The sequence below is a fragment of the Apodemus sylvaticus genome, chromosome 20, assembly GCF_947179515.1.
Source record: "Apodemus sylvaticus chromosome 20, mApoSyl1.1, whole genome shotgun sequence".
NCBI classification, from domain to species: domain Eukaryota; kingdom Metazoa; phylum Chordata; class Mammalia; order Rodentia; family Muridae; genus Apodemus; species Apodemus sylvaticus.
The window spans coordinates 53,446,024-53,456,031 of NC_067491.1; the positions used below are offsets into that span (position 1 = coordinate 53,446,024).

General features: G+C 51.6%; 1 protein-coding gene across 1 annotated transcript; it reads right to left on the reverse strand.

Annotated features, from left to right (window-relative positions):
- Positions 1-6,417: 6,417 nt before the first annotated feature.
- On the reverse strand, positions 6,418-9,203 carry Znf414 (zinc finger protein 414). Its single transcript, XM_052165485.1, has 6 exons — positions 8,922-9,203; positions 8,042-8,309; positions 7,663-7,770; positions 7,454-7,559; positions 6,677-7,017; positions 6,418-6,598 (listed from the first exon to the last, which is right to left on the reverse strand). The coding sequence occupies exons 1-6, from the start codon at positions 8,922-8,924 to the stop codon at positions 6,528-6,530; spliced, it is 897 nt and encodes a 298-aa protein (XP_052021445.1). The 5' UTR covers positions 8,925-9,203; the 3' UTR covers positions 6,418-6,527.
- Between the last annotated feature and the right edge of the window lie 805 nt (positions 9,204-10,008).

Genomic DNA, 10,008 nt, shown 5'->3' on the forward strand with positions numbered 1-10,008 from the left:
GCAACTGGCGTAGTGGTTAGCTTAATCTACATAGTGAATTTCAGGCCAGCCAGTGCTACATAAAGAGTCCCTGACACAGAAACTCAAACATAACCAAAAAAGTACATGTTCTGCCCAGGTATGGTGGTACACGTCTGTAATCCCAGCATTTGGCAGACTAGGGGCAAGAGGATATTAAGTGCATGGCTATCCTCCGGCTAGGAAGCTGAGACCCTGTTAAAAGGGCATAATGACCTTTATCTCAGCACTTGGGAGGCAGAGGATCCCCGGTAGATCTCTGAATTCTAGGCTAGCCTGGTCTACATAAGTTCTGGAACAGCCAGGGCTACATAATGAGAACCTGTCTTGAGAAGAAAAAAAGTTGAGACCCTGTCAAAGGAAGATAACATAAAATAAATCTAAGGTTTGTAGCTCTGTTGGTAATGTGTACAAAGCCTTAAATCTGACTTCCAGAACCTCATAAAACAGCACTTGGGAGGTAAAAACAGGAGGATCAGAAAGTCCAGTAGTTTAAGGCCAGAGTTTCAGTGCAGCAAGGGTCAGACACAATGAAATCCAATCTTAGAAACAAAATAAATGCATGTTTTGATTTAGGTGACGAGTCTGCATTAGGCGAGGTTGCATGAGTTTATTTAATGGAAAGAAAGCAGCGTAGGTTGTGAGAGACACCTCTCTTAGCACACAGCATCAAGAGTCTGATGCTTCTGTTTCCCTATCTTGGGTCACAGTTCCTAGAGATGAGTCTGCTTTTACAGGATTCTCAAGTGGATAGTTTCCAGAATCTTGGGAATGGAGTCAGAGGTAGGAATATGAAAGATTCCTACACCTATAATCCCAGCTACTGGTTGAGAGTGTGGATCACACATTCAATCCAGGTAAATGAATGGAGACCCAGTTCTCAAAATCGAAAACAGTGGGCCAGTGAGATGGCTAAGGGTTGTGGTTATGGTTAAAGCATTTGCTAGACACACTGGATGACCTTAGTTCTATTCCTGGAACCCATGTGAAGTGGAGGGGGAAAACCAACCCCACAGCTGTCCTCTGATCTTTATGCTGGCCTAAAAGCACACAGTAGGCAGTCAAGGCCAGCACAAGCTAAAGGGCTGAACAGCAGGTAACCCAGCAGGGAAGTGTGCAGGGTGGCCGGTGAGCCCCCAGCATGGCTTCCAGATGCCTGCCTCCTCTGTGTTTGACCCTCATGAGCATGACCTGGTGGTTCTAACTAAACTAGAAGTAGAAGCCTAAAACGATCGAGGGCCAGAGAAATTATTGTGGTGTGCCTGGAAGATTTGGGAGTTCTCTGAAGGAGGGAGTGGGAGCGTAGATCCGTCTGTTGCTCTCCACATCTCTTAGGATAAATATAAGCAAGTCGGCATCCCTCAGGTGACAGGACTGTTAGCCTGAAATCTGACTGCAGACAAATCTCCAGGAATTGCTCCATATATTCAAGTCAGCCTTGTCTCTGAGCAGCTGTGCAAGTTCCTGCCAGCAGATGCTTTTCCTACACTGATACTCTTGGGTGTTTTCTGTTGGAAAGCTGGGGCACTAGGAAGACTTCGTTGTGTATGTGGGAGTTGGAGGTAGAATCTATGGAGTCCCAGGTTAACGAGAAGGTCGGGAATTATGGGAGTTGAGCAGGAAGTGGGTCCAGGTGGGATGGGGATGCACAAGGCTTCCTGGAAGACTGGGCATGTGTAGAGCAGCAAGGATAGACAGGCACTCTGGGCAGCAAGTGGAAGTTCTGTATGTCGCTGGTGTCTGACCCACTGAGAAGACATAGCCCAGATCCCCTAGTCTCCTCACTCAACCCGTCATCCAGGGGACCCCAAAGTGCGGACATTGTAACGTCTACCCTTGTGTGGGTGCATGAATCTGTGCCTATGTTTTCAGAGGGTAATGGCTGCTATCAGCGTCTTCAACTTTTTGTTTGTTTGTTTTTTCGAGACAGGGTTTCTCTGTGTAGTCCTGGCTGTCCTGGAATTCACTCTGTAGACCAGGCTGGCCTCGAACTCAGAAATCTGCCTGTCAACTTATTTTTTGAGACAAGGTCTCAGAACTTGAAGCTTTCCTTTTGCTTTACTGGCTGACCAGGAAGTCCTAGGTGTCTGGTGTCTGCCTATCTCTGTCTTCCTTCCCTCCCCACTAATCACTTGCTGTTTACTCTTTTACTTTGGCTTAATAAACTCATTCAAAACCAAGTATGGCTGCTGTAAATCATTCTCTGGATTCTACAAACAGTGCAGTTAAAGATAAAGAGAGGTTAGGAGGGCTGTGACAGGGATGTAGGGCCTGGAGGACCCAGCTTAGTAGGTGGCTGATGTCACTGTTTGGCCACAGATACCGGGACAAAGAGGTGATAGAAGGTAGTTCTGATTTAAAGTTAGGATATATCTTAGCCAGCGTTTCTATTCCTGCACAAACATAATGACCAAGAAGCAAGTTGGAAAGGAAAGGTTTACTCAGTTTACACATTTATATTGCTGTTCATTACCAAGGGATGTCAGGACTGGAACTCACAGAGGGCAGGAAGCAAGAGCTGATGCAGAGGCCATGGAGGGATGTTCCTTACTGGCTTGCTTCCCCTGGCTTGCTCAGCCTGCTCTCTTATAGAACCCAAGACTACCAGCCCAGAGATGGCACCACCCACAAGGGGCCCTCCCCCCCCTTGACCACTGAGAAAATGCCCTACACTGGATCTCATGGAGGCACTTCCTCACCTGAAGCTCCTTTCTCTGTGATAACTCCAGCCCGTGTCACGATGACACACAAAACCAGCCAGTATAGGATACAAGGAAGTGGTGGGTGACACAATCTGTGGTGGTACCAAGGAGGTCTTTGGGTATTTCTTTTCCTGATTCTTACATTTCCCAGAAGCAGCAGGTATGAAGAGTATGGCCATGGAAGAAGATGGAGGAGCCCTATGGCTACTAGAACAGGATCTGTTTGTGTGTGTATTGTGCATGTGTGGTCAGGCACCCATGCCAGCATATGTGGAGACCAGACAGAAGTTACTATTAGATCGCCTTCCTCAGTCACTTCACTTTGAGACAAAGTCTTTTTTTTTTTTTTAATTATATATAAGTACACTATAGCTGTCTTAGGAGGCACCAGGAGAGGTTGTCAGATCCCATTACAGACAGTTGTGAGCCGCCATGTGGCTGCTGGGATTTGAACTCAGGACCTCTGGAAGTACAGTTAGTGCTCTTAACTGCTGAGCCATCTCTCCAGCCCCTCCCCCTTTTTAAATTATTTATTTTATATAAGTATACTGTAGATGTCTTCACACACACCAGAAGAGGGCATCAGACCGCATTACAGTTGGTTGTGAGCCATTGTGGTTGCTATTGAACTCAGGACCTCTGGAAGAGCAGTCAGTGCTCTTAACTGCGGAACTGTCTTTCTTTCTTTCTTTCTTTCTTTCTTTCTTTCTTTCTCTCTCTCTCTCTCTCTCTCTCTCTCTCTCTCTCTCTCTTTCTTCCTTTTTGGAGTTTTTGGTTTTTTTTGAGACAGGGTTTCTCTGTATAGCCCTGGCTGTCCTGGAACTCACTCTGTAGACCAGGCTGGCCTCGAACTCAGAAATCCACCTGCCTCTGCCTCCCAGAGTGCTGGGATTATAGGCGTGCGCCACCACCGCCCGGCTGACAAGGTCTTTCAATGGAACCTTTAACTCACTGTTTTGGCTAGACAGGCTGGCCATCAAGTCCCAAGGATGACTGTTCCCCCACCCCCTTCCGCCAGTACTGGTTACAAACATGTGCTACCATATCGTTTCAAAATGGCTGCTGGGAATCTAATCTCAGATCCTGTTTGTAGTTTCTATGCCATCTCTCCAGCCCAAGGAGTCTTTATCCACAGAGCTACAGGGGGCACCGAGGAGCCCTGGTGAAAAGCTGTTTCTACAGGTGCTCTGGGATAGGAGGGGATGCCCTAGCTAGACAGAGGTTAAGACCAACCTCTAGGAAATGGCTGAACCACACTCTGGACTTCTGTTTCCAAGAGCATGGTCAGTCTGGCTCTGGACTGGAACAGAAGGCAGGCACCATATTTTCTTTGTGGATATATATGAGAGAGGTGAGGTGTATGTGTGTGTGTATATGTGTGTGTGTGTGGGGGGGGGCTAAGTGTCTTACATATTCCATATCTGGCCAGGATGACCTTGAATTCCTAATCCTCCAGAGTCCGCTCTCCCACCGTCTCCAAGTTCTGGAGGAAATGTATGCACTTACAGGCAAGCCTGGCTTATGTGGTACCAGGGATAAAAAGAGCCCAAGGCTTTGTGCATGCCAGCAAGTACTGTACTGAGCTACATCCCCATCCTTTGTACATTTTCAAACGGACCCCAGACTCTCCAGAATGCGGGTTGGGGCAGAAGCCAGCAACAGCAGGTTTGCTGACTGCAAGGAGGGTGTGGATAAAAGTCGTCCATCTCGCCCTGCCCAGCTCCTCAACTATAGCCACCCAAGGCTTTCCTCTCTGTGAACCCACTGGCCTCAGGAGCAGGGGGTAGGGACTTCTAATCCAGAAGAGCTCAGAGTTTACTTACACCTAGATTTCCCCATTGCCTTTCTAATTCTTGACACTTAATAACCAAATCTCTTGAGACGGTGTTGCTATATAGCCCAGGTTGGTATAAACTTAAAAAGAGAGTGATCCTTCTGTTTTCCAAGAGCTTGGATGTGCCACCAAACCTTGAGGCTCCCACCCCCCACCTCCTCCTTTTCTTGAGACTGTGTTCTCCGTGTGTCCTGTCTGGACCTTGTCACTTAGATCAGGCCTTGATTTTACAGAGATCCGCTGTCAAGTGCTGGGATTAAAGGTGTGTGACACAATGATTTAAGCTTGGGGCTTAATATATGAAAGGTCAACTGTGGATGCTTGGTTTTCTTTCCCACCCCACTCACACAGGCTGTCAGGGCTGCGTGGGCGAGCCCTTGAACATGGTGAGCCACGGAATGTTTGCTTTTCAGGACAGGGTTTCTGTGTGTAGTCCTGACTGCCCTAGTACTAGCTCTGTAGACCAGGCTGGCCATAAACTCAGAGACTCACTCACCTCTGCCTCCCAAGTGCTGGGATTAAAGACGTGTACCACTATGCCTGTTCCCCCCCCCCCCCCAAAATAAAGGAAAACCACTTGGAAAAAAAAAGCAATCCTATTCTATCTGGTTTCTGGAAGTTGTAGAACAGAACAGCGGGCACTGTCTACCCCTGTCTACAGCTGGCTACAGTGGGCAGAGCTGGAGATGTAGATCCCACGGCTAAGGTGTCAGGAAAGCAGGAGTACTGCTGAGGGTCAGATTCTGTGAAGCCAGTTCTAAGTCCCCCTCCTATGGTGTGTGAGCACCCTAGTCCCGTAGGTAGCAGCCTAGTGCTTATGCTTATTTGGGGGAAGGGTTGCAGGAGAGGGCTCAGCAGTTAAAAAGTTAATTCTCAAATAAATTAATGAAAAAAAAAATAACTGTGATACCGGAAAAAAAAAGTTCACTCTCACACTGCTTTTACAGAAGACCTAAGTTTGGTTCCCGGCACCCACGCTGGCAGCTCACACCGCTTGGCATCTTGTACTCTCTTTGCCATGAGCATTACACTTGTGAACACACATATTCTCTCATGCTCTCTCTCTTAAAAATAAAAACATTAAAAAATGTTATCTAGGGGGTACGGGACCCATGACACTGCACACACTGGCCCAACGTGCCCCCTCTAGTGCCCCCTCCTTCCTCACACTACAAAAAAATCTCCGTATCACCTCCCACTCAGCCCAGTGGAGCTGGCTCAAAGCTTTGATAAAACTGGCTTCTCCTCGTCTGACCGCTGTGAGCCTCCAGGAGCAAACAGGGTTGGGTCTGTGTAGAGTTGAGGAGGGGCCAGCTGAGCCTGGGCCTCATCCCTTCCTTTGGCTCCATGTCTGAACAGTCCTCAGCCTTAGCCAACTGTGTGTTAGCACCAAGGAAGCCAGGTGTCAGGGCAGGGTCACCAGGGTGATAGTCCTGGACCCAGTGTCATGGTGGACCAGAGGCTATGAAGAGGTCACACCCTGAATACATGGATAGCGGCCATCCGTGTGTTCCCACACGATGTGGCTGGGGGCCACGGGCAGGCAGGCAGGCCGGTGGGCGGGCGGGCGGGCGGGCGGGCGGGCTGGCCAGCCTCAGTGAGTCCTGGGGCTCTTTAGAAGGAAGGCCTTTCAACTATGGATGACCCGATGCTGGCCAGGACAGATCAGACTTTTCCCTGGGCCCTTCCCCCTCAGTTTCCGAGGTCCAGGCAAGCTGGATTCCTTTTCCTGGGCTTGAGCGCCCATCACTACAGGCACCACATTTGCCCCCGCCTCCCCAATCCTGGACCTCTCAGAGATTGGACGAGACGCCAATGTTTACACAGGAGCGCCGGCGCAGATGAAGGCAGAGGTACCAGGCATTTAAAAGGTAAAAACCATGTATTTTAAGGGGCAGGCACTGCTGCTTTCCAGCGTTCACAAGGCCCACACCGGGCACAGGAATGAAGGCCCCTCCACCCTTCCCTGGTGGTCACCTGCACGCACCTGCACCTGAGGGCGCATCGGAGCCACCCTGAGGTCTTCTGGGACTACTGGTAGCACCTGTAGGGAAGAAGCAGTCCAAGTTCAGAGTGAGGGTGGGCTCAGCTCGCGTTGCAGGCAGCCTGCTCCTATACCCACCTTGACTCTTCCTCCAGACGGCAGCGCCAGCGCCGGATGCGGGTGGCCCTGGAGTGGCAGCCAGGAATGGGCGCAGTCGAGGGGGGCTCAGGCCAAAGGGTGCAGGGTTCAAGTACGGAAGAAAGGGCCCAGTGGGGGCAGAGGTGAAAGGCTCGAGTAGTGGGAATGGCATGCCCAGGGAGGCTGCAGGGTCGGACTCTGGGGGGCGCTCGGGTACAGGTGGCTCTTTGTCCAGGGCAGGGGGTGGTGGCGGGGCTGGGCTCTGACCATGGTCTATACAAACGTGTAGATGCTTGAAGAGCGAGCGGTGAGTGCGGAAGCGCAGCAGGCAATTCTCACACCTGGGGGCAGGCACAGCGCTGGACTATCTCCTGGGCAGCAGGAAGGGCCTACCCACTGCTACCCCGGGTCCAGGGTGTGGGAAGGGTATCTACGTCAGAACCTCTGTAAGACTGCACCGGAAGTGAGGGAGCTCGGCCTACAAGCCCTCCTTTGCTGAAGTCTTTATCCTTCCGGACTTTTCTAGCTCACAATCTCTAGCTCAGTTTTACTTAGGCGCCAGTTTTCCACGTAAGACTTGAGGGGGAACTGGACAGAACTACAGCATGGGTACCCTGCACCTCCGAGCGGCGCCTGCAGCCAGAATGACTTACTCCTAACTCACATCTGGTTTCCAAATGCACGGCTGGGGTTGGTTTCCCAGGCCACACTCCTACTTCAACCCGCCCTTCCTCCATACACTTTGGGGACCAACAGAGGGGATGCTCCGGGTCTCACTTGAAGTATCGATTGGGTTTGTAATGCAGCTTGCCGTGGGCTACCAGCTCCTGCATGCTGGGGAAGCTCTCGGTGCAGCTCAGCGCCGAGCAGCGGAAGACTTTGCCTGGTAGGGATGAAGTGCAGATGTGGAGCAGGGTGGTTAGGACTGACTCGGGGGACTCTGCCTACCGTCCACCCTGTGTCACTCTCAGCAGCCCCCATCTTACCTTCCAGTGACTGTGTGGGCGGGCAGTGGGTACGGAGATGCTGTGCCAGATCACGAACACTGGGGAAACTGAGGCAACAGCCGGGGCTAGAGCAGGGTATTTGTTTGCCTGCAGGATAAATGGGTGTCATTACTCTTTTCCTTACTGACCTCCCCATTCACAAAGCCTTGAATACTCCCCACCCGGCCACTGTTAGAATAAACAGCCTGGAAGGGCTGAATTGGTTTAGTTCATCACTGGAACCACACCTGATATATTGACAAGATGCTCAGGAAATGGTGAGGACCCCACCCCCCATCGGATAAAAAGTGATTCCATGTCCTATACCATCTCAGTCCTATCAAAGGCACGTGACTCCCCAGAAAGCTCCACAGATAACCTGGTGGTGGACGTCGTCTGGGCAACCGAAGGTCCTCATTGGTCCCCACGCCTGTGTTGGCTGAGCCAGCCTGGCAGCTCTCTGAAGCTGGATAGGCAATTTGCTGCAGAGGTCCTCCACGGTCCCGCACCGGTGGCGTGGCTGTTGGGTTAGGACCCGGCTCCTCTGTAGCTGCCACATCTGGGGATGTCACCTCCTTGTCCGGCTCACTGGAGCTGGATTCTACCGTGGCCAGCGTGTCCACGCTGGGCCTGGATGATGGTTCCTCCTGGTGCAAGAAGTGGCTAGAATAAGGGTGGGATCCCTAAGACAGACAGACACCTTCTGCTACAAAGGTCCACAAGACTCTAGGTTTCTAACTCCCTCCACTCTCACCAGATATTTACCCAGTCATTCCACTTTCTGAGTCACCAGCAAGATAAGGGACCTAAGGGCAGACTGAGCTACTGTCTCCTAATTCCAATTGCAGGAGTTATCAGGGATTATGCATAAACGAGCACCATCAACATCCCTTCCTCAACTTTGGCTGGAGAGGCACCAAGGAGCGAAGTCGTGGCCTAGAGGAGCAACCAGGAAAATGCTGGAGGGACTAAAGTAGATTGTGTGATGATGGGAAATACTGGCTAAGCTGGAGAGGAGCAGACGGGACGCGCTCGCTCCGGGCCAGGACGTGTTACATTTAGGGGCTGAACTCTAAGGGAGTGGGCGTGGCCCTAGCGAAGCCACGCCTAACTGAAGGGGGCTGGACGCTCCCCGAGTGACAGCGGCGGGCGGGGACCCGGATGTGGGGGCGGGGCCGGCCGGAGGAGGTCGCGCGGCAGGACTGTCCCCGGCCAGTCCCGCTGCTCTTCCGCATCCGCGTGCGGGGTGCTGCGCTCACCATCCTCGACTCGGTTACGCCTCTGGTTCCCGTGCCTTCCGGGGGTCCTAGCTCCAGCAGGGGCGACTTCCTCGGCGACACGGGCTCACGCTCACGTCGGCGCCATTTTTCCGCTTCTCGGATCTCGCGAGATAGGGGGGTGTGGCCTAAGTCCGGGCGCTTCTCTAGGAGGAGGGGCCTGAGACTAGAGCGCAGCTCTCGGGCAGGTGAGTAGTGGGAGCCTCGCTGCAGAATCAGAGATCGAGGTTCCAACGTGAGAAATGTTTTCAGGCTGGAATGACTGCGTCTGCAAAATGGACACTTCTAGCCCTTCCTTTTTTCATTGAGGCAGCATCTCTCACTGAAGTTGGAGCTCACCAGTTCCCACCTGTCTAGCTATCTGAAGTGCCCTGGTTACAGTGTGCTATGCCACACAGGGAGGGCTAGGGATCCAAACTCTTCCTCATTTGCATGAGCGTTGTGGGTCTGAACCCTGCACCCTTGCGTCTGCAGAGCCGTCTTCCTGGCAAGCACCATACATTTTTTCAACACATCCAGTCTGCAGCAAGAACAAATCTGCTGTAATAGCCCAATGTGGGAAGCAAGCTAACTGTGGCTCTCCAGGTCAGGTGAGCAGGTAAATTCCACAGGTAGAGAGAACACGAATCCCAAGCGCACTAGTACTGAGAGGTTCCCTGCCCACCCTGCTTTCCTTAAGTGCATCCTATGTGCCAGGAAGGAACTTAGTACTGCTCCTGGGGGACTCCAGTCAACAACCACTGAAAACGGACAGACAATAAATCAACTACAGCAGAAAAGGGATCTCGGATCTATCCTAGGAGATAAAACAAACAAAGTCGATGTGAAATGAGCAGTCAGGGAGGCCTGTTTGAGGGTGACCTGAGCTATGCCTGGATGCCTGGGGAAGCAGAGCACTCTGGGAAGCCGGCAGAGATATCCTGAACTGGCAAAGAGAGCAAGCTCCCCTTCGGAGAGCAACGGGGAGACCTCTGCACTATTGAGACAGAATAAAGATGTGGTATGGTGGTCAGAAAGAGAACTTGGGTGAGTCCTGTAGGCCTTGTGAGAGGCGAAGAGAGAGAAGTCA

Excerpts from the sequence above, each read along its gene's own strand:
- Znf414 (XM_052165485.1), bottom strand. Across the intron at positions 7,560-7,662 it reads GCCCACACAGTCACTGGAAG|GCAAAGTCTTCCGCTGCTCG; the intron begins GTAAGATGGGGG and ends CATCCCTACCAG. Across the intron at positions 6,599-6,676 it reads CGTCTGGAGGAAGAGTCAAG|GTGCTACCAGTAGTCCCAGA; the intron begins GTGGGTATAGGA and ends TCTTCCCTACAG.